Source organism: Alosa pseudoharengus, unplaced genomic scaffold, assembly GCF_046254945.1.
Source record: "Alosa pseudoharengus isolate Yale_2024_CS ecotype anadromous, Long Island Sound unplaced genomic scaffold, YU_APseudo_1.1 YU_APseudo_1.1_scf_1, whole genome shotgun sequence".
NCBI lineage: Eukaryota > Metazoa > Chordata > Actinopteri > Clupeiformes > Clupeidae > Alosa > Alosa pseudoharengus.
This window is the reverse complement of record NW_027468564.1, coordinates 23,964,296-23,989,760: the sequence shown is the minus strand read 5'-3', so window position 1 is coordinate 23,989,760 and position 25,465 is coordinate 23,964,296. Positions and strand designations below refer to the sequence as shown.

Below are 25,465 nucleotides of genomic sequence, written 5' to 3'. Positions count from 1 at the left end.
AGAAAGTTTCAAACCAAGCTTGCGCTGATGATGCATGATCACTAATCAAATTGCTATTTTCTGACACGATGCACTGCATTCCCAGGTGCTCACCTGTCTGAATCTCAAGCTCTTTAGCCTAGCATCTTAATGCTGTTCACAGCACGGTGAATGACAAACGATGACAAAATGCTGTTCATGTTTATGAGTTCATAGCCTGGTTATTTATCGAAGGACTTACATGTCACGTTTTATATTTTATTATGATCACTTGCATTACCATGTGGTTACTTAATAGGTAGGCCTAATGCTACGGTTAACTTAGAATGCCCACCATTACACTGGCGATGTTAAAAAACGTTTAAACTTTTTTTATTGTCCCGCGACGATAGGCTAGGCTTGGCTAGGTAATTCGCTCATTAGCTCAGATCAGTGACTACCAGAGGAAACGCGGGGTAGAAAACTCAAACAAGTAATGTTAGACTAGCTGTGTTACAGTTTCTCGTTGCAACGAGCTTCACAGGATGCGCTTTTGTAGGCTACACGCAGTCTCAAAAACACTTCTTCAATCACTTTTCGAGTCATTGACGAGGTGATTTATTTTATATAGCGATAATTTAGATACACTTATGGGGTGGATGCAATTGCGTTTTCTAAAGAATCTCCCGTCTTGATTTTGTACAGAAATTAATATTAAGTGACATGCTTTGGGTTGCACTCTGTGCACGTTAAATGCGCTATACAAATAAAACTGACCTCACTTGACGTAAAAGGGCGGAAAAAAAGGTCACCTTATATAGCAGGCTAAGATATAAGGTCTGGAATTTAATTTAATAGTGTTGTAATGGTAGGATAACTACATAGTTTACACAATAATTACACTGTGTTATAAATATTGTATATCAATGCATTTATTGACTGTCAATTACCCAAAATCGTGGCTCTGTCTATTGAACAGTAGCCTATTTAATGCATTCTAATCCATTGTCAATCACTTCCGGGAACTAGTTGAGGTTTACACAAACCACGTGACCAACGGAATTTTGAACACCCATTGTCGCAACTCTACCTTTATATGGCTCTGGTCCCAACTAATCTTGGTGCAGAAACACAAAGGGAAAGTTAAATACCCAGGTCTGTGACTGTGATGGACACAGCAGATGATTTCTCAGCTCCATATTTGTTCCTGGCCTCACAGTAGTACTGTCCTCCATCCTCAGAGCTGATGTTAGTGATGCTGTACTGCTGCCCTGATCCTACTGGAGTGGACTCATTCAGCTTAAACCAGGTGTAGTTCTCCACTGGTGGGTTGGCATCACTGCTGCAGGTCAGAGTCACTGTACTTCCCTCATGTATCTCACCAGCAGGACTGAGAGAAACTGAAATGTTCTTAGGAGAGACTGCATGAAAGGGAGTAGAATAAAACAATACAAATGAGCAATGTGATACAATTACTTCACGTATATTGTATATCTGTAATTACTGAATAACTTTGAATACTCACACATGGCATTAAGCTTCCTTGGTTTAGATGGATGTCCCTCATGGCCTTTTAGAGCACAGGAATAATTTCCCTCATCATCCTTTCTGACACTCGTAAAAATAAGCTCAGAGTTTTTAATTTGGTCAGGAGGTAAAACTTTTCCATCCTTTCTCCATATCACTGTGGGTTTGCTTGATTTGCAAGTGTAACTGCAGCTCATCTTCCCCTTACGCCCCTCAACCACTGGCTTAGAAACCAGGACAGTCAGGCCTAAGAGGGAAAAGTGGAGTTATATAATAACATTTATGTTACTGGATGACAATGTAGCATGTCATGATGAATGTTGGTGAAAACATCATGAAAATCGTGAAAGACTCACCTGTGACTGACAATCCTACACCATGACTCAGCCATTTGTTTGTGTTGCCTGGTATATGAATACAGAAGGTAAGATTGAAATCAGATACATTCAGCCACTTACTTTTTGTTTACATGGTCCACTGGTACAGTAATCCAGTAAGATTCAAGTTGGATAAAGTAATTTGATTAAATGTTACTGGAAGACTACTGTATATTCATCTTTTTTAATATTGAAGGCTGGTTGTTAAATTATGACATACTCACCATTGGCAATAATCCGCACTTTATATTCAGTGCTGTCTGTGGTCTTCACTCCAGTGAGTTTTAATGTGCAGTTGTTCTTATTGTTGTTCTTATCCCAGTAGTACTGAACACGGCCTGTGTAAGATGGGTCGTCATAGAGATCAGGGGGTTCAACACCCACTTTGGGGTTAATCACCCAGAAGACATTAGTCACCGTGTGACCAGCAGGGGGAGTGAATGAGCAGGACATGACCACAGATGATCCACTGACAGCACAGATGTGGTAATGAGTCATGTGTACCCAGTCCTTTGTGTTGCTTGCACTCTGGGCATCTGAAATATACATCATGTACAATTGAATGTGGACACATTTATGGACACTTAATTTCATATTTGCACAATCATACAGAAATCCACACACATTTGTTTTCAAGATGATTGTCTCATACAGAGATGAAGAGAACAAGTAGATTATATAACATTAATCAAAATGCAAAATGTCTTTCTTTTCTTTCACACATTTATTATGAAGATCACTTCACTTTGTTTAGGTAAAAAAAAGAATGTTCTACTGTCTTTATCTTCTGTTTGAAATGTGCTGACCTTTTATGATGACAATCATGAGAGGGATTACCAGAGAGAGAAAGAGTCCAGCCTTCATCATCTGTACAATATTATAATCACACAAAGGTTTGCTCCTTTGCACAATGTGTGTGTGTGTGTGTGTGTGTGTGTGTGTGTGTGTGTGTGTGTGTGTTTGTGTGTGTGTGTGTGTGTGTGTGTGTGTGTGTGTGAAATATATAGAACTGAAATGAAACATTTCAAAATTGAATTTGATCAATGCATGCCCATTAACACTTTTACAATTTTACCATGCTATAAAAGACAAGGCTGCTTGTTAAGTTAATTTAGCAAATTAATAAGACACAACTGGCCCTGAGACTTACCGTGCTGCTTGTTGAGTTCAGTCAGTACTGTGCATGAGGAACACTAACAGCAGCTCTGAGCATTAGTAGAAACATGAAGCTCTAATATATTCAGATGCCTGTGGTCAACTGATGTACAGGAACAAACTATTTTTAAAATGCTGATGTCTATGACACTATTTTTTGTACTTCCTATTTTTGGTTATTCTCTAAACACATGTTTGATACCATTGTTGAAATAATTATCTTACATGTGGCAGGATTGTTTCATTTCTTGATCAAGTAAGGGATTATTTCAAAGATGTGAATATCTGCATGTGTGTTTTTCCTGCTCTATGCATTGTGTTTTCTGGGGCATCGTCTATGTTACATTCTCTGAACTATCATCATACTCTAGGCACCAATAAGGTATGTGGGACCATTATGTTTTATAGGCTAAATAATGATACTTCTTATCATATTGTAGCTTATGATAATGTTGTAGGCTTGATCTTAGCAACATGGACACAGCGCTTCTTATCATATTGTAGCTTATGAAAAAGGGTGTAGGCTTGATCTTTAGTATGTACACAACACACAACAACATGGACACAGCGCTGCATGTAAATATGTGAATTCTATCAATCCAATAAAGGCTACAGCACCCAAACATATTGAACATTGAAATTGAACATGTGGAGAACGACATCACCAACCAACCACACAAGTCACACCTTTGTCTCCCTCCAGACAGTTATTTTTATTGCAAAGTTAGATTTCTTCACTATTCTATCCAATAAAGGCTACAGCACCCAGATAACATCACCAACACACAACCACACGTTCTTCCCTCCAGACACCCAGTGGCATCAGAGGTGATTGGTCTGCACTTGCAGCTTTCACACTGTTTTGCAGTTTGTGGGAGTATGTGTTATGCCGAGTGTGACATGGAATTTCTCAGAATTTTCTAAAAATGTTCAAACATTCGTGTTAGGATATAAAAAGTACACTGTTGACAAGCACTACCAAATTAAATTCAGTTTTACTTACAAGTTGTCATCCTCTGGGTCTTGCATAGGACTGTATGTTGTGTGGAAAGGGTCTGTGGGATCTGTGTATTTACTGCATAGATTTATACACACACATAGCCTACACATTCTCCTTTCAAATACTTACAAAAGTTGTATACATGAGCTACCTTTCTATGGAAGGAGGAAGCATCTGCATCCAGTTTCCACGGTTACCCAGGTTTGAGTCAAGACTGTGGTAATTTGATCAACCCAAGTTCGTTGAAAACAATGGAGAAAGGTCATCTCACACACAATAATGCATGCATCAACCCAGAATGGTCCCTACAAGAGTCTTCAATCACCTTCACAGTAAAGTGAGACCTCTGCTGGACATAAAATGTAAGAACACCATCCTCAGTCAACAACAGTCTGAATACAGTTTATATAGTAAGTATAAATACTTTTTTGATCCCGTGAGGGAAATTTGGTCTCTGCATTTAACCCAATCGGTGAATTAGTGAAACACAAACAGCACACAGTGTACACACAGTGAGGTGAAGCACACACTAATCCCGGCGCAGTGAGCTGCCTGCTTCAACGGCGGCGCTCGGGGAGCAGTGAGGGGTTAGGTGCCTTGCTCAAGGGCACTTCAGCCGCAGCCCACTGGTCGGGGCTCGAACCGGCAAGCCTCCGGTTACAAATCCAGAGTGCTAACCAGTGGGCCACGGCTGCCCCTTATCCAGAGCATTTTGTGTATTCTTTTTAACAGATAATGTTGCCCTATTGCAATAAAAATAGATTCATATTAAAAACCATAAACATTTAGAATGGGGTTATTTTATTCCAGAGTGTACTGAGCCATGCTAATCCCAAATATATTCTCTATCACATAGAACTGTTCCAAAAATCTCACAAACACTTGAATTACATTTCTACACATTTAGCATATTGGAAATAAAAGGAGCTTGATGAGATTTGAGACCATTGTTGTAGTGAGAGTGAATCAATCACGGCATGACAAGGTACATTTGATTACATTTCCTGTCCCTATAGTTAACTGTTCCTGTGGACATGTGACAGTAGGCCCACGATAGGCCCACACTTAGTAGTTGATCAAGAGTCCATATATGATTAAAAAGATTATCATCAGCCTGGTAATTAGGATCCTTACATGCGCATCTCAAACCGTGCTGCAAGCTCGACCCAGCTAGAGAATAGAAGGGGCACTTTTCTTCACTTGATGCGAGCAGTGCTGTGCAGAAACACATTTTAATTCATTTGTGTTTAAAAGGGGAATGTGAGGGCCGCATGTGCACTTAAACACTCCTTGCCCGCATCGCTAACTCTAACGTCCACACAGGAAGGGCGGGCCTTACTCACACATAACGCCCAACCAACAGCATGCAGCAATTCAGCAGTCATGTGTCATGATGTCTTTGTGTCTCTTTAGTCTTTTTTTAATCACACTTTGGTACACCCCAGTTGCTGTTGCAGTATATACATAAATAAAAAGGGCTGATAAACATATTGTACCTGTTAACCTATAAGCTCCTGTGTGATGGACAAACCTTCAATAAAGAAATGGGGAGGGGGGTGAGCAGAGGAGAACAGCAACTAGATTCAGAAAAGGTAGACAAATAGAAAATAATGGCGCTTATAGTTGTTGGTGGGGGGGGGGGGGGGGGTGCTTACAGTAAAAGCCTCAACATTACACACAATATTAACAGCATTGAACAGTTTAGTGTGATTAGAAAGAGAAAATGCTGAATGTAAGATAATGTCCATACTTTCTCTTTCTCTCTCTCTCTCTCTCTCTATCTCTTTCTCAGACAGAGGGAGCCCTCAAAACATATTAAAGGAATACGCCACCCCTAGGTGAAATTCGGTCTCTCCACGCAGTCCCTAGAGTTGGATGAGTGAGCCAAAGCGTTTTATAGCCGACCCAGCCATTGTCCTAATCTAGAAACGGCCCGGTTAGCTTTAGTTTAGCGTAGTCGCTGTAATCCGGCACTGCCAGCTAGCATGTCGTTCCAAAAGTGAATCAAATAACTCAAGATTTTTTATAATTATTTTTCGTAACCTGTACATTCACATCGAGTACAAATATCAATGCAAATTAACACGAAGGGATTTACTAGACCAATTTAGATTTGGAACTATTTTCGGGCATAGCACCGGCCAGTGGCGGAGCTAGGGGATGGCTTACGGGGCTTAAGCCCCGAATCTTTTTTCAAAAGCCCCGAATCTTTTTTTAGTGTTTTAAATTCCCGGCAACTCTTATTTCCAATATAACTCCCCCTCGGTTTCTCTATAAATGTCACCAAATGCTCTATTACTGAAGAAATATATCCCTTATTTTCAAAGCCCAATATTGAAAAATAATTTGACTTGCTACACGATCTATGCCACGTCTCTGGGCTATCTGGTTAGATTGATTTGTTTAGATCCAGTGAAAATGCTGCCTTGACAACGCTACGTCATGGCTTCGGTGTTCCAAAAAGCCTCTGTCAGAAGTCTGTCACTTTTACAGTCTGTGATAAAACACTTTGTGTAGGCTACATGTTGTTGAAACGTTATGGATATTAGAAAGTTTTTCAAAAGACCACCCAGCTCCGTTCAAGCAACAGCATCGCCCAGTGAACTGACGGATGGTTTTGTTTCAGGTTAGTGATTTCACGTTAAGAGCTTTTAGTCAGTTAGGCAGGCTAACGTTAGGCTACTTGGCTAGCTCCCTAACATGCTTTTAACGTTAACGTTAAATGTCCTCGTTCGTCGGCGGAAAAGGCAAATTCAATACTCTCATAGGCTAGCTAAGACTACTGCAGAATAAGAAATTCCAGCTCCAAAAACAAAGTGATCCTCGTCTTGTAATAAATTAGGCTACACTGTTTTGAAATGTCAGAAAAACCCATTAACAGTTATCTGCCCATGTCAACTTTTCAGTGTCATATGTTAACTGTTAGCCTACCTTAAAACCTTGTTGATATCCTATCCACCACCACAGATCTTATAATCCAAGAGTCCACATAAATATAAAAGTCATGTTATGTTGTTTTGGCTGCCTAACTAATTATTAACAAAAAAAAAAAAAACATTAGGCTACAATGATATATTGAGAGGAAAGGGCCCTTTCCATAAGTGTGTTAATCAAGCACCATGCAGTCTGCATTCATAATCTAGGTGCTTGATTTTATGCACCTGTGTAAAGGTGCCTGATGAAACCTATGAATAATCTTGCTAAATTACAAAATTAATATAATTTAGAAATGCCTATGTCAAGATGTTAATGTATTCCTTCTAAAATACCCTTGTAACATGATGACTGGCCATACTGTAATTATATCATAATATTATGTATATTATAGTTTAAGATATTCTATATATTTGTCACACAGATGAGATCAGGGAAGAGAAAGAAGGAGAATAGCAATAATAAACAATAATGTCATATCAAACAATAGCCTAATGAAAATAAACAAATACTATAATATACAAACCATAAGAAACGCTTAATTAACTAAGTACATGCTAAACAGATATGAACAGATATTGCCTCTTGAAAGACCCAAAACTATAATTTTACACAGTGTTGTGCCAGTCAGATACCTTGAATCTGTTGAATGTTAGTTTCACATTTTTTAAGTCTCAATGTGTCCATTAGTTTACACAAAATTCACTAGAAGTCATTATTTAGGGGGTTATTTAAAAAAAAAAATTAAATGGGCTAAGCCCCGAATGTTTACAATGTCTGGCTCCGCCCCTGGCACCGGCAAAGCACCGCTGCCAGGCGCAAAGACATCACGCAGCATATGAAAACCCTCAACTTCCGGCAATACACCAGCGTGACTACCAAGTTCTCTGCTACTAGGCTGACACTGACAAGTGGGCTTTCCCTAAGAGTTCTAATGGCGATGAATATGGAAGATTACACGATAGACGAAGATGATGACTTCGACTACCAAGATCCAAGACCCTAACTTTTCTAACCTGAGTTCACTGAAGAGGAGTTGCGAGCTTTGGATCTGGGAAGAGAGAACGTTGCGACTAGTCAAGGCGAGTCGGATGAGATAACGAGAGCAAAGACGAACTGGTGGTTTGAGTGTGGAGTGTGCCAACCCATGCCGACTGAAATGGAGTGTTTGTGCTGTGCAGAAAGCATAGCAAGTGTGGGCATAGCACCGGCAAAGCACCGCTGCCAGGCGCAAAGACATCACGCAGCATCTCTTCGGGAGCGTTGCCCACCATCGATGGCAGTATTTTATCCCACTCTGCACAGCACAAACACTCCATTTCAGTCGGCATGGGTTGGCACACTCCACACTCACACCACCAGTTCGTGTTTGCTCTCGTTCTCTCATCCGACTCGCCTTGACTAGTCGCAACGTTCTCTCTTCCCAGATCCAAAGCTCGCAACTCCTCTTCAGTGAACTCAGGTTAGAAAAGTTAGGGTCTTGGATCTTGGTAGTCGAAGTCATCATCTTCGTCTATCGTGTAATCTTCCATATTCATCGCCATTAGAACTCTTAGGGAAAGCCCACTTGTCAGTGTCAGCCTAGTAGCAGAGAACTTGGTATCACGCTGGTGTATTGCCGGAAGTTGAGGGTTTTCATATGCTGCGTGATGTCTTTGCGCCTGGCATCGGTGCTTTGCCGGTGCTATGCCCGAAAATAGTTCCAAATCTAAATTGGTCTAGTAAATCCCTTCGTGTTAATTTGCATTGATATTTGTACACTATGTGAATGTACAGGTTACGAGAAATAATTATAAAAAATCTTGAGTTATTTGATTCACTTTTGCAACGACATGCTAGCTGGCAGTGCCGGATTACAGCGACTACGCTAAGCTAAAGCTAACCGGGCCGTTTCTAGATTAGGACAATGGCTGGGTCGGCTATAAAACGCTTTGGCTCACTCATCCAACTCTAGGGACTGCGGGGAGAGACCCAATTTCACCTAGGGGTGGCGTATTCCTTTAAAGTTCTGTAACCAGATGCAATTTCTCACTTTCACCACCAGATGGAAGGGGACACTGCCAGTGCTGGAGGTCAGATGGTGTAACACAGAGGGTGGATCCCAAAGCGGCTTTCCCTGCAGTCCTCAGTCCTCCAGCTTGTGCTGTAATAATTGGGAATAGTCCATGTTCACATGGTATTAGTAGGCTTTGGTATAAGTTCATATTCTGACAATGGTTTGTTTATTCTAGCCTGAGGTGATGTGTTGCCGCATCATCAGTAATTGACGTCTATTACTGTGAAGTGATGTGTGAGTGGGTAGGGCATCTTTGTCTCTCCTTAATTCCTCCATCCTCCATACACTCCTATTTCGAGAATAACCATGAACACATATACAGTGAAATAGTTTTTTTTTTACATTTAATGTAACAGCTATAGGCAATATCTACATATTACACAATACATCAAGCCTTAAATGCAGACATTGATGAGTCAGCTCATCAACACGCCACACAATAGTTGTAGTTCTTGTATGAGAACTGCTTGTTGATATAGATTGCATTTTGCCTGCCATTTTAATCAGGGTGCAGAGGGTTAAAAATGTTCCTCATTTCACGCCTGGGTGATTTCCGTTATCCCACTTTGTTCTGAAATGTAATATCTCATATTTAAAGTGTTTGCATCTCTCAACTCAGAGTGTCAAAGGCCACGCCTGTCCCCAAGCTGACACTTCATGTGAGGGTGTGTGTGTGTGGTCTCTCCAGAGTCAGACCACAAACACTCCCTGCCCTCATCCAATACTCCAGAGCTGCACACATGTACTTTAGCAACCGATTAACATCCGAGTGAACAAGAAATACACTCAGTACAGTTAAACACACAGTTGAATTAATTTTATTCATGAAATAGTGGAAAACAATTCAGTACAAAAAAAAGAGTGAAACTATATTAGATCTGTAAATGTATAATTAGTAAATTTAAGAAGATCAATATTGTGATTAGATATAGAAAGACTAACACACTAATATTTAGAAAAAGGTAGAAACACTATGGGAACTCAGCTATGCTGCTTGGCTCTCAAAAATGTAGAAACACAATGGCTTGCTACACAGCATTGCTGCTTAGGCCCTAATAAAAAGAGAACATCAGCTGATTTAAAGCCCGGTTATACTCGACGCACCCGACCTGTAGCGCGACAATGTGACGTCACAGAAGCGCCGTAACCATTTATACTCGCGCGTCGTGGTCACGACACTAGTTGCAATATTCTCCTGAACAGAGGTGTCGCTGTTGTGAAAAGACTAACGTTAACTACTTACACAGCAGAAGAAGCTGCAGTAAGAAACACCAGTAGCTAGCCTCTGTGATGGTACTTCAGACTTTGGTTGCTACTATTCACAACTACCATCATCATTATCATGTAGTTTCCAAGGTGTGTGCACAGGTAGATAAATAGATAGATAGATGGATATATAGATAGGTACTTTATCCTCCCGAGGGAAATTTTAATAATTTAAACAGTTTAGTTAGCTGGCTAGCTAGCTAGCAGCTGGCTGAGTTTGTGTAATTTCCTGAAGTGGAAAGAGATTTTGTTCAGGCCTTAATAGATATCCTTTATTTGAAAATAAATCGTTTCTATTCTTTCCTCTTAATTCCATGTGTTGCAACTCTCACTGGTAACTTTGTTAACTTATCCAGCAAACTATTAAAAATTCACGACTGTAACAAAACACTGCAACTGGCTTGCCCTCGAACTAGTCCATCTTCCTGTTTCCGCCTGGTCGCGCTCGTCTGAAAAAAAATGAGTGGTGCGCTACCGTGTGCTACACGGCCAAAACCCTGGCGCGCCAGCGAGATCTACGTCATTTTGACGTCACGTTTTCGCGCTACCGGTCCGGTGCGGCGAGTATAACGAGGCCTTAACCCGAGCAGTGGGGCTGAGGGCTAGTTCAAGCGCCTCAGGTCTGCGCAGTGCAGCATGGGTGCGGGGCAAACTATGTTTTACAGGGTTTTTCATGAAATACGGTAGTAATAAGGGTTATAAGGGGAAAAGTGAAATGAATATGATACATATGGAGTGTATTCTTGAGGAACTATTTACTGACTGTGGGGGTGATGTTTAAAAGTGTTTATTAGTGATTTTTGTTGTTAACTGTGGAGATAGTATGACCTGTGGGAGGGGTTGAGCATCTTAAATGTTGGGCTCTGAGCATTCTGTGGGAAAAGAGTGAGGGAGAAGCAACAAATACCAGCTCAGGTAAACAGTTGTTTTTGCAGGTTGTGGCTGTAATTGGATTACCTTGGAATATTCGTTTGCTTGTCTTGTTGGACTTAAACAGTTATTTTTGGACTCTTTAAAATTAGTTTTTTTCCCTTTATTGAATATTTTTTTTTGTCATTGGCCAGTCTTGTTTACATGCCACAATTTTTCTTGGACACTATTGGACGTTCGGGTGCACTTTTTACAATAAACATCCTGCACTTAAGTGCTGCTGTGGCGGAGCCAATTCATTTTCTCTAAAGAACCCAACCTGAGCTGTGCTACTCCGTGACATCTACTACAGTAAAACATGCTGACCCTGGCCTGTAATGACCCTGGCCTCGCAATACCAGTTTGTGCCTCAAGAGGAGCTAGCAAGTCACTGAAGCAAAAACAGGAAGGCAAGCAAGAGTGACATCATGGGCATGATGAGACGTTCAAGATAACTCACTTACAACCCACTTACAAAAACCTTTAGGATTCTTGAGTTGAACGTGTCCCTCAAAAGGACCTCATGAGCAGTAGTATGTGTCATCCTAAAGATCATCACTAAAGATGTTTCACTAAAGATGTATAAGTATATACTTTTTTGATCACGTGTGGGAAATTTGGTCTCTGCCTTTATCCCAATCTGTGAATTAGTGAAACACACTCAGCACACAGTGAACACACAGTGAGGTGAAGCACACACTAATCCCAGCACAGTGAGCTGTCTGCAACAACAGCGGCGCTCGGGGAACAGTGAGGGGTTAGGTGCCTTGCTCAAGAGCACTTCAGCCGTGCCTACTGGTCGGGATTCAAACCGGCAACTCTCCAGTCCCTCCAGTCAAGTGCTAACCAGTAGGCCACGGCTGCCCCCTAACGTCTGACCTTTATGGAGCAACACAAGGGACTCTAACAGAGCCTCCACTGACCTACAGAGTACAGCATAAAGAGCGCCCTCTGCTGGATTAGAAGTGAAATGACACAATCATAAACAGCTCACAGACAACTCTTCCTCTAACTATAGCCAGTCAGTTGAATGATTTTAAGACCTAATTTACTCATGCTTTATAGATATATTATCAATTGTGCAATTGTAATCAACATAAAGGTTTGTTGAAGTATGTTTAGATTTTGTAGCATTTTTGATTGATGACTATAAATAAATAAAGAACAGACCGCTGTAATGCTTTATGAGTTCAAAGGTTTTTTATTCAAGCTTATTCTGAGACTTGACAAACCCAAAAACTTGCACAGACCTGTACAATAATGACTTGTGAATGTTGAGAACAGGGCCAACAACATGATGCACAAAACAAATTACAAAAGTGTGAATAACATATTTTTGAAAAATACTTCATGAAAATTAGATCAGACTTTCTATCTCATATTAAAAAGCAACAAGCTTTGCAAACATGGTGTCAAGCAAATGCACATCATACAAAAACGTGTCAAAGGACTAGAAGTAATAATATAATATGCAATATGTGGTAATAGACCTCTTCAATGAAGACCACAGATTATCCCCTCGGAATATGAATACAGTGACATATCAGAAAGAAATTATTCACCATGAAATAAAATTTGACACACAATAGTTATTAAGGGAAAACAAATGAAAAAAATAAATTTACTTAGGCTGGGAGTTCATTCAGACTTTGGTAAACTCCATCACAATCCACAGTGTTGGGGTTAAGGCTCTTGTACTGCATCAGGTTGGTTGGTGTTGGGGTTCAGGGTCTGGTAGACTGCATCACGTTGGGTGGTGTTGGGGTTAAGGGTCTGGTAGACTGCATCAGGTTGGTTGGTGTCGGGGTTCAGGGTCTCGTAGACTGCATCAGGTTGGGTGGTGTTGGGGTTCAGGGTCTGGTAGATTGCATCAGGTTGGGTGGTGTTGGGGTTCAGGGTCTGGTAGACTGCATCAGGTTGGGTGGTGTTGGGGTTCAGGGTCTGGTAGACTGCATCAGGTTGGGTGGTGTTGGGGTTCAGGGTCTGGTAGACTGCATCAGGTCTCTGGACTGATCTCATCTGGATGGCATCAGTGTGTCCTGTCCGAGGATCATCCACATCATCCTAAAACAAAGACAGAAAGAGATACTCTCCAATGAGACACTATTAACATAGTCAATTCACATTATAATAAAAAAATAACAAAACATTATACTGGTGATAGATTAACATGTTCATCAGCATGCGCATGTTGTGTGTATCTAACCCAATATATTGGTGTTGGTAGCAATTTTGTCCCCAAGTTGAACTGCTGTGTCCAAACATACCGTCTCAAAGGACCCCCCCCCCCCCCCCCTCCACACAGGTACATATTCACCTGTGTGTTCTTGTCTGTGTTCCAACAGTTTGAGCTGGAGGTACTGTTCTTCCTCCTGTGGGAACATACACACACACACACACACACACACACACACACACACACACACACACTGAGAAGTGTAATACATGAGGACACATAGGTTTGTATATGGTTGTCCATCTTTGGCTTTTAATTCACAGCAATAGTAATAAGTAGTTAAGCACATCATTTAGTCTTATGTAACTAATGGTTATTTTCTGTCTCGTACAATACAATGAAAGATGTTGCTACCAATTTGCACTACATTAGGTCACCAGTTGGTATCCATTACAGAAACCTGTTTACTCCCTCTCCACAGTTTCTCATGTAGTCTAATGTTTATTGTCTCAGCCCTAACGACTACACAACATATTATGATTACCTAATTCCTAGGTAATAGATGCTCACCTTGTGAAGAGACTTTACTGAATAAAATGGCAAAGTGAGAGTGATCAGTACTGACCTGATCCAGACCAGCACACAGATCAGACCTGCAGCTCCACAGACTGAGACTCCTGCTACCACATACAATACAGGACTACGGGCTCCTGTGAGGGACAAACAGTTCCATTAATGACTCAATAGTATCAGCTAATCTTGGTGCAGAAACACAAAGGGAAAGTTAAATACCCAGGTCTGTGACTGTGATGGACACAGCAGATGAGTTCCCAGCTCCATATTTATTTCTGGCCACACAGTAGTACTGTCCTCCATCCTCAGATCTGATGTTAGTGATGGTGTACTGCTGTCCTGATCCTACTGGAGTGGACTCATCCACCTTAAACCAGATGTAGTTCTCCACTGGTGGGTTGGCATCACTGCTGCAGGACAGAGTCACTGAACTGCCCTTGGTAATCATCACATCAGTAGAAGTAGAGACCAAGGTGTTCTTTGGAGAGACTGGAGATATTGAACGAGATATTGAAATTAATAGACTCATCTGATTAATATGATCACAGAGCATTCCATCAGGGACAACAGGGACATAAGAACAAACACTAACAACAATAACTCCCTGTGAGCAATATGCCTCTTTGTTTAGTATCATTTAGTACTGAGCTACAGTACTGTATTCTGACTGACGAGTGGCTTTCTTCAAACTCACACATGACAGTTATCTCCACTGGTGTAGAAGGAAGTCCTGTGTGGTCTTTCAGTGCACAGGAATAGTTGCCACCATCATCTACACTGACATTCAGTAGCTTGAGTTCACTGTTGGCTGTTTGTTCAGTGGGTACATCTTGTCCATTCTTTCTCCATATCACTGTGTGATTTCCATTTGGCCTGCAGGTGGTGCTACAGTTCAGCTGCACTTGACCTCCCTCAATCACCTCTGATTTATTGATCCTGACTCCTTAATCCTGAGTCCTTGGAGGAAAAGTGAGATACAAGTAAACAAATAACACATTAGAAATTATGAAAATAATGACAAGATAAATATTCATCACACACAGGCAAAGCAAATAAATGTGTTGGTGTGTTGTCATACACAATTACTGTGAGACATACCTGTAACTGCCAACTGAACTGCAGATTTGCTTAGCCATTTATGTTGCTCATCATTTGTCACAATCCTCACATAATAATTTGTGCTGTCCATCTTTTTCACTTTGTTTAGTTGCAGGGCACAGTTGGTGTCATTTTTCCATAAATACTGCACACGGTCCTTGTAAGACACATTAGACTTCAGATCAGGGGCTTCATTTGTCCACTGACTGACAGTCAGCCAGAACACTTTAGTGACAGTGGGACCTGATGGATGAGTGAATGAGCAGGGCATGACCACTGATGACCCACTCAGAGCACAGATGTTCTGATCAGGGAGGGTCACCCATTCATCTGCTGCACCACTGTTATTGACATCTGCAAGAAAAACACCCATTTACCGTGAATGTCTGTGTTACCTCTCATGAAACAATATTTACAAACTCAAAGACTAGTTTCAATTAAAAAAAAATGAAAGTGTCATCTCAAAATGATGTTATGTGTAAGTGATGCCACTAACATGAGACTACTGCTAACCTTGGAGGATGACTATGAGGAGGAGGAAAGTTTTGATCATCATCTCAGTGACCTCCACACAGAAGCCTGCTCTCTGTCAAAGGTGATATTGGAGAAAGATAATTAATCATTCATCATTCATTTTTGTTGCAAGTCACTACATTTCTAAGTATACTGAAATCATATTCTAAGCAGCAGCAGGACATTCCTAGACACCACTCCAGTTACAGTACAGGAACAGACTCACAGGACCAGTCATGTGCAGCCCCTTCTTTTTGTGTTGCAGCAAGTAAGGTCATTATCGGGAAATAGGTCCCGAACCCCGACGCGCAGCATTCTTTAGAACACAGCTGAAGTTCAACCGTCCGCTTTTACTTTTGAATGAAGTTCCAGTCCTTGCGTAGTCATATGAAAGATGTGAAATAGAAGCACAAAACCCATTTTCCTTGACAGCGGTCTGTTATACTTAGCAACGGTCTGTTATTGAGAATTAGCAGACCACCGAACGTTGGGAAGGCCCATTCAAGTGAATGGCGCATTCTTCAGCATTATGAAGAGTCGTGTATTAACACTGAATAAAACATTTGGTGCTGGAGGATGGAGGATTTTATTGCATGCAGAACATTGATGCTTGGAATTGTTGTATACAGAAAAACTGTGTGATGATTGATTGATTGACTGTCTGTTCAGTTAAGTATCTGATGCATGCTTTCTCTCTCTCTCTCTTGTTGCTACTGGAAGCAACTGGAATCCATGCATTTCCACGAAATTATTTTCGGAATCTGATCCCTTATCATACCTGTTCATTCGTACTTGTCGCTCGACTTATCGTGACTAAATTCAAGATGGCGGCGAACGGTAAACTTCCTGAAGGTACTGTCTGTATAAATCTTCTTGTAAATAAACTACCAGTGCTTTTTCAAAGTTCTCAATGTCTCGTCTTAAATGTCAGGGCCCTCAGAAGTCTACCAATGAAGTGTGGAGCCTCGTAAATGGTGTAACACAGTGATTTATTTGCATGGCTAGTGTGGTATCCTGATATTTATGTTGCACTTATCTGCAGTACCACTCCACACCACAAGAGGTTCAGTTGACCTTCAGGGTCATTAGGTATATTGAGTTGATGAAATACTAGATAGAAAACCTGCTGCATGGATGCCCTGTTACGTTCGTAATGAAATAAATGACAAATACGATTATAGCTTACCGCAGCTGATCACACCTCTAGAGGCAATTGCTGAGGAAAAGTTTAAAAAGAATGAAGTGATAGTTATGCCAGGGCTGTCACTAGGCGACACCCAATATCACGCTACATCCAAACTCAGGATGGATGCCCAGCCCTCAGATAAGGAAGTTCTCAAGAACTCATTTACAGTGACACGGTTTCCATGAAACCCTCACTTAAAGCCAATCTGCATCATGTTACTCTAGATTTGAAAACAAAACACTCCACATTACCCAACTCATTTCTGCTGTATTGCACTTTGCAACATCAAAATTAGTGAGCTGTTTTTTGTAAAGTGACCTTGACCCTTGTTTGAGAATGGCAGTACAGACATCCCAAGTCTCCCGGAAGTTCCGGGAGTCTCCCGCATATTGATAGCGGCTCCCTGACGCCCGCAAATTAGATAAAATCTCCTGGAATCTAGAGTGAGCGATCAAGAGCGCGCATGCGAGACCGCATGTGCATCTGTAGCGCGCACACGACGGGAGAGAGAGAGAGCTGGTGGTGCGTGTGTGCGTGAGCGCATTCAAGACAGAGAGCATCCTGATTGGCCTGTTTCGCTAAATCAACCAATCAGTTTTCAGTGTAGGTGTAGTTTTCAGTGTAGTTTCAGTGTAGTTTTTATCTCTTTTCTCCCGAACTTAATTAATCAGTTCAGAACAGGAGCGTCATAGCAGAGTCAGTGCCTCAAAAAAAGGAAAATGTAAGACCCAAGGCTACCCTTCTATCATAAGAGAAAAAAATAATGATTATGATAGGCCTAGTCTTGCACGCTGCACTGTTTGTAACAGTGACTTTAGCATTACCCATGGCGGGTTAAATGATTGCAAAAGACATGTTGAGGTGAGTTTAATAAGTGTCAATTCATGTGCATATTATTCAGGCCTTTAGCCTTAGTCTGCAGTATATAAATATTATTTATTAAATATTGGTGTTACTGACTGTTCTTACTACATACTGTAATCTTTGCAGCATTGTAGTCGTCTTACCTCGTAAACAAAGTAGCGTCCTATGAGACTCTTACCTCGTAAACAGTGCTGTATAGTAAACAAAGTAGCGCTATATAAGAGTCGTACCTCATTAACAAAGTAGCGCTCTATAAGAGTCATACCTCATTACAAAAGTAGTGCTCTGTAAGAGTTTTACCTCATTAACAAAGTAGCGCCCTATGAGTCATACCTCATTACAAAAGTAGTGCTCTGTAAGAGTTTTACCTCATAAACAAAGTAGCGCCCTATACGAGTCATACCTCATTACAAAAGTAGTGCTCTGTAAGAGTTTTACCTCATAAACAAAGTAGTGCCCTATGAGTCATACCTCATTACAAAAGTAGTGTTCTGTAAGAGCTTTACCTCATAAACAAAGTAGTGCCCTATAAGAGTCTTACCTCGCTGACTGTTCAGTGGCTGTAAATGTGCAGCACGTGCAGCTCTGAGCTGTTAAAGGAACCGTATGTAAGATTGTGGCCAAAACTGGTACTGCAATCACTTTCAAATTACTGTAGAGCGGTGTATCCCCTCCACCCTGACTGGCAGAGCTGGCAACCGGATCTGGATGCCGAAACACTACTGACTTTGTGATTAGTAGATAGGTGCAGGGTGGCGCATCCGGCCAAAACACAACATGACAACATCAACATCAGTTGAGGTCTGCAACTTCACATTTTAAATGACAATATCCTGGCCGGACTACTGTTGTCAGTAATATAAGTATTTGAAATGAACATGATTTCTTAATGTCTAGTGACATATCAGGGCCATTTTATGATTAATTGAAATACATTTCTTACATATGGTTCCTTTAAACATTCAGGCGCTTGTGGTCAACTCACACACAGGGGTAAAGAGCCCAGTCTAAGATGCTCCTTCTCACGACACTGTAACTTCACAAAGAAGAAAAAGCAGGTTCCTCTCTGCTGAGATGATAGCTTAATCAGATTTACAGACTGCCAGTAATATTAAGAATGATTCAGGATTCTGTTAGCCTGGGTTTTCCCATGCTGCCTTGCGCGCGATTTAATTCACGCTGCTTGGCAGCCTGGATACCATGGAGCAAATTTTCGCCTCAGTTAGGGGACCAATCACAGAACGGAGGGAGGGCAGTAAGATGATGACGACACACCATAGCCGTTATGAGCCACGTACAGACGCAATTGATAGACATTCGTAGCGCCCAATAAACGGCTCTGGGCATTCGTAAACCACGTTTCAAATACGAGAAAATGAATGCCTAGTTCCAAGACCCCGTCTCATTTGAGATGAGGGTATGACATTAGCCAGGCTAGGATTCTGTATGAATTAAGAAGTGTTCCAGAAAACTTAAATTTCCTATATACACAACTCTTTGTTGTCGTCATTGTATTAGCATTGCAGACATCCCAACCTGCAAAAAGTCATTTCAGGGAGGTATCATGAAGCCCCCCCCCCCCCCCAAAAAAAAAAAAAAAAAAAAAATTTGCCTACTTAAATACAGATTAATATGTTCAATAATGTCTAGTCAGTACACCAAATAAGGAAGGCCTAGATAGAAATTGTAAAAAATAAAATATGTAGATTTTGGTAGTTTGGTCTTTTCATGTAGCCTTGGCAACTAGCCATCTAGTATAGGCCTGAATAATATGCACATGAATTGACACTTGATAAACTCACCTCAACATGTCTTTTGCAATCATTTAACCCGCCATGGGCACTTTTACAAACAGTGCAGCGTGCAAGACATAGGCCTATCATTATTAGACACTTATGAGACAATAGCCTACACTTTGAAATGGGTCTTACATTTTCCTTTTTTTGAGGCACTGACTCTGCCATGACGCTCTTGTTCCTATACACTGAACTGATTAATTAAGTTCGGGAGAAAAGAGATGAAAGCCCGCCTACACTGAAAACTGATTGGTTGATTTAGCGAAACAGGCCAATCGGGATGCTCTCTGTCTTGGATGCGCTCAGGCACACACGCACCACCCCTCTCTCTCTCTCCCGTCGTGTGCGTGCTACACTCAAATGTACACGCGGTTTCGCATGCGCGCTCTTGATCGCTCACTATAGATTCCGGGAGATTTTGCCTAATTTGCGGGTGTCAGGGAGCCGCTATCAATATGCGGGAGACTCCCAGACATTCCGGGAGACTCGGGATGTCTGGCATTGTAACTTAACAACAGAGGCAGCAGGTTCCTCTTTTGCCACCCTACTGACAGATAGACGTTTTTTTTTTGCTGACCTCTCTTTTAGTCAACTTTTTTTTTTCTTAAGATGCAGTTGGCCGTTGACCTCACACATAGTGTGAATACATTTCCCACGGGGGAATGAAGAAATAAACACAAACAATTTGACACTGTGACTGAGAAGAAGAAACACACAATGAATACAATGTAACTTTGACACAAACACTGCACAAATCTTAATTAAGATAAGATTTAAGACTTTAAAAAAATAAGATAAATTTACTTAATCCATTGGCAGATACATTTCATTGTTTTTATACACTTCTAAATGTGTACAACTAACTAAATGTGTAAGGCCAGGTATATAATGTGAATGAGTAACTGTCTTGATGTGTCATAGCTGCCTTTGCTCTGTGTTGCCAGATGTCTACTACAGTAAAACATGATGACCCTGGCCTGTAATGACCCTGGCCTCGCAATACCAGTTTGTGCCTCAAGAGGAGCTAGTGAGTCACTGTAGCAGAAACAGGAAGGCAAGCATAGATATTAGAAAGCTAGATACCGCATTGGGCTCCAGAACGTATGTAAATAGCGACGCCATCTTGGTGGGGGCAACAATAACTGGAGGCCAATGAAGGAGCATGTGACTCTGACTGGAAATCAGACAGGTGTCTGTGATTGCCTGAAAATGTTGCCCATAGACAAGCCGCAGCCGCGTTTACAATGCCACCTAATAGAACTCGACAGTCAATGCGGTATCTAGCTTTCTAATATTTATGAGAGTGACGTCATGGGCATGATGAGACGTTCAAGATAACTCACGTACAACCCACTTACAAAAACCTTTAGGATTCTTGAGTTGAACATGTCCCTCAAAAGGACCTCATGAGCAGTAGTATACAGTATGTGTCATCCTAGACACTAAAGAAGTTTGACCTTTATGGAGCAACACAATGGACTCTAACAGAGCCTCCACTGACCTACTGTGTGTGTGTGTGTGTGTGTGTGTGTGTGTGTGTGTGTGTGTGTGTGAATATATAGAACTGAAATAAAACATTTTAAAATTGATTTAAAATTTGGTCAATACATGCCCATTATTTTTTTTAAATAATAACATGCTATAAAAGACAAGACTGCTTGTTAAGTTAATGTAGTAAAGTAATAAGACATAACTGACTTTAAGACTTACCGTGCTGGTTGTAGAGTTCAGTCAGTACTGTGCATGAGGAACACTAACAGCAGGTCTGAGCATTAATAGAAGCATGCATCTCTAATATATTCAGATGCCTGTGGTCAACTGATGTACAGGAACAAACTGCTATGTTTAAGACACTGACGTCATTATCTGGAAGGACACTTTTTTGTACTTCCTATTTTTGGTTATTATAACACAAGCTTGATACCATTTCTGAAAGAATTATCTTACAAGTGGCAGGATTGATTAATTTGTTGATCAAGTAAGGGATTATTTCAAAGATGTGAATATCTGCATGTGTGTCTTCCCTGCTCTGTGCATCTGGGGCAAAGTCTATGTTACATTACACTTTAGATACCTATGGTGGAGCATAGTCTATGTTACATTATACCTTAGATACCTATGCTGGAGCATAGTCTATGTTACATTATACCTTAGATACCTATGGTGGAGCATAGTCTATGTTACATTATACCTTAGATACCTATGGAGGAGCATAGTCTATGTTACATTATACCTTAGATACCTATGGTGGATGGTGGAGCATAGTCTATGTTACATTATATCTTAGATACCTATGGAGGAGCATAGTCTATGTTACATTATACCTTAGATACCTATGGAGGAGCATAGTCTATGTTACATTATACCTTAGATACCTATGGTGGATGGTGGAGCATAGTCTATGTTACATTATACCTTAGATACCTATGGTGGATGGTGGAGCATATTCTATGTTACATTATATCTTAGATACCTATGGAGGAGCATAGTCTATGTTACATTATACCTTAGATACCTATGGTGGAGCATAGTCCAACACACAACCACACGTTCTTCCCTCCATACACCCAGTGGCGTCAGAGGTGATGGGTCTGCATTTGCAGCTTTCACACTGTTTTGCAGTTAGTGTTTTGGGGGGAGTTTGTGGGAGTGTGTGTTGTGCCGAGTGTGACACGCTATTTCTCAGAATATTCTAAAAATGTTCAAACATTCGTGTTTGGATATAAAAAGTACACTGTTGACAAGCACTACCAAATTAAATTCAGTTCTACTTACAAGTTGTCATCCTCTGGGTCTTGCATAGGACTGTATGTTGTTGTGCTCATTTGGAAAGGGTCTGTGGGATCTGTGTATTCACTGCATAGATTTATACACACACATACACACACTCCTTTCAAATACTTACAGAAAATGTTATATATTAGCTACCTTTCTATGTTCACTGTAACATGTTGTGTGGTTATGCCAATACTGTATCAGTGTGTGTGTGTGTGTCTGTGTGTGTGTGTGTGTGTGTAACATGCATGTTGTGTGGTTATGCCAATACTGTATCAGTGTGTGTGTGTGTGTGTGTGTGTGTGTGTGTGTGTCTGTGCGTGTGTGTGTGTGTAACATGCATGTTGTGTGGTTATGCCAATACTGTATAAGTGTGTGTGTGTGTGTGTGTGTGTGTGTGTGTGTGTCTGTGCGTGTGTGTGTGTGTAACATGCATGTTGTGTGGTTATGCCAATACTGTATAAGTGTGTGTGTGTGTGTGTGTGTGTCTATGTGTGTGTGTGTGTGTGTGTAACATGTTGTGTGGTTATGCCAATACTGTATGAGTAACATAAATCATCACTTTTCTGACCTGTACAACAGTAAGACATGGAGAGGAAGAGGCCTGTTCTGTCTGCATGTCTGCATGTGTCACTATTTTTAGTTGTGGTCTCAACCCCTGCGTAATGCATGACACTGTAGGACAATCAAAGCAGACCTGCCTGGTGGCTGACACTCATTGCTGCTGCTGGGATGGATCTGTGTCATCCGTAGTCGTGTCATTTCTGCTCCTTACTACAAATCTAAATGCCGCTCATTTTGCCAGCTTTGCCACCCTTTCCTCCTGCTCCTTGTGTTCTTGCTGTCACTTCTATGTTTGAACGCCATGGCACATGTTAGCAGGCCAATTTTCAGATAACGTTGAGAGAGACAACTCACACAACTATATGGAATCAACAACAAACATACAGTATTACCCACAAATCCTTGCCTTCACTCACAGTATGAGCCAAGAAAATAGGAAATGATTTAGAATTTGTTTTTCTATTTGAGAGCTAAATTATTTCATGCTTTAAGACTAGAGACTATTTGGGTGAATATCGTTGGGTTAACATTCATATTGCGATGAGAAACGAGAGAGAGAGAGAGAGAGAGAGAGAGAGAGAGAGAGTTAGTGTTAGTGAGTGAGCGAGTGAGTGTGTGTGTGTGTGTGTGTGTGTGTGAGAGTGAGTTGTAGTATATTTATGTTGTAGGGTCGAATAAATTAATGGATACACACACAGTCACACGTAAAGTTCCCCAGATATGACCACCTGAAAAGAATGCAATATGCATGTCAGGAAACAATAATAATGTGTGTATGATTTCAGCTTATCCCTATACATAATATTCTTCCCTCTTCTATGCAGCACTGTAACTGCAAACTCAAGCAGAAGTCGTTTCTTCAGTGCCATGCCCTTGGCCACAGACCACAGATAAAGTGTGTGAACATGTTTCTCATGAACTGCTGACCAAACTTTAGATGCTTTTTTATCCATTTTAGTGAGAAGCACACAGAGAACTGTGGCAACTCAAATGTGCCCAAACACAGGTGGAGTGCTAGAGTGCTACACACACACACACACACACACACACACACACACATACACACACACACACACATACACACACACACACACACACACACACACACATACATACTGCATACAGTATGTGCGTCACACACTCCACAAAGGGGTGGTACAGGAACCCACCCAAACACACTCTCTCAAACACACACACACACACACACACACGCATCACACACATACACTCCCATTGCATATGTGCGTCACACACTCCACAAAGGGGTATATTGACCACAGGAACTCACACACACACACACACACATACACTCACATTGCATATGTCCGTCACACACTCCACAAAGGGGTATATTGACCACAGGAACTCACACACACACACACACACACACACACACACACGCATTGCATGCATGTGTCACACACCACACAGGGGTATAAGGACCACGGAAATCCAGGTTTGTGTCTTGGTTCAATGTGTATTTCTTCCCCTCTCACCAATACCCTATGGGCCCTATCATGACATTCTAGGGCTATATTTTGGGGCACCAGCGCATGGCGTACAGTTCGTTTTTCAGTCGCGCGAAGTTGAATTCGGTATTTTGCACGTTTATTTTTTAAGCATTGCGCCCAGGGGTGTGGCAATTAACAACCTAGGGCGGGCCCTGGCGCATTGTCTAAAAATCGCTATCATACACCACCTAAACCTGGTCAGAAGTCAATGGCGAGTTGTTCATATGCTATTTTAAGAGCGCATGTCAAAAGTCATATTGGCAGGTGCACGCACCATCCTTCTATCATTCATGAACGCACACCAGCGCACGTCCATGCAAATCATTACAAATTGCACGATTACAATGGGAAACATCATTAGAATAAAGATATTACGAAATACTGTACATCTCATGAGTAGTTATTCACCATAATTTGCAAATTGGTAATGACGGTTAAAAGTGATTAGGGGAGAGGCGAGAGACACGTATGGAGCACAGCTGAAGACGCACTGTCACGAGATATAAGCAACTCCTCTGCAGGATAAATGTTGTTTTATTCAGTCATTTGAGCAACATTAGGGTAAGTGTTGCTTTTTCCAGCCTATGTTTTCGATGGTAACCCATTGTCAGTCAATAGTGAAAGTAACTGCATATAACTGTCTTGTCGTTGACTGACTCCTTGGTGAAGTTAGTTTCACTTTGCCAATGAGTTCAAATAATATACGAGTGCAAATGCGTGAAGGCTATGCTAGGTTTTAGTAAAGCATGGTTTAAGAATGACTATTCCATACGGTCTCGCAAGTAGCCTCCTTCAAATGCGCCGTTGAATGCCAAAATACCGATGCATTTATTTGACATATCGCGCGTTGCGCCGTTAAAGGGAATGACAGATGTCATTCTCATTGGTTTAAAATGATGTTACGCCCCAAACACACCCATATGACTGATTAAAAGACCTAGGAACACCTTGTTACGCCATGCGCTCCACTTTTGAGAACGAAAACCCTCCCAATGTGAACTGGACATCCTACTAAATTTGAATAGACTTTTGACGAGTGACGATGCACTTTAGAATGTCATGATAGGGCCCTAGGGGAAAATACAGCCCCTAAAGTGCATCGTCACTTGTCAAAAGTCTATTCAAATTTAGTAGGATGTCCAGTTCACATTGGGAGGGTTTTCGTTCTCAAAAGTGGAGCGCATGGCGTAACAAGGTGTTCCTAGGTCTTTTAATCAGTCATATGGG

At 41.2% G+C, this 25,465-nt stretch overlaps 1 protein-coding gene across 1 annotated transcript; it reads right to left on the bottom strand.

The window, feature by feature from the left end:
* Positions 1 to 1,101: 1,101 nt before the first annotated feature.
* Positions 1,102 to 3,056, bottom strand: LOC143117575 (B-cell receptor CD22-like). Its single transcript, XM_076279277.1, has 6 exons — positions 3,013 to 3,056; positions 2,669 to 2,729; positions 2,087 to 2,398; positions 1,842 to 1,889; positions 1,484 to 1,732; positions 1,102 to 1,379 (listed from the first exon to the last, which is right to left on the bottom strand). The coding sequence occupies exons 2-6, from the start codon at positions 2,727 to 2,729 to the stop codon at positions 1,102 to 1,104; spliced, it is 948 nt and encodes a 315-aa protein (XP_076135392.1). The 5' UTR covers positions 3,013 to 3,056.
* Between the last annotated feature and the right edge of the window lie 22,409 nt (positions 3,057 to 25,465).

Bases quoted from the DNA above. Each gene is read 5' to 3' on its own strand.
- LOC143117575 (XM_076279277.1), bottom strand. From the start codon at position 2,729: ATGATGAAGGCTGGACTCTTTCTCTCTCTGGTAATCCCTCTCATGATT. The intron at 1,733-1,841 runs GTGAGTCTTTCA...TTTCCCTCTTAG, and splicing joins TGTAGGATTGTCAGTCACAG to GCCTGACTGTCCTGGTTTCT. The intron at 1,380-1,483 runs GTGAGTATTCAA...CCTTTCATGCAG, and splicing joins AAGGAAGCTTAATGCCATGT to TCTCTCCTAAGAACATTTCA.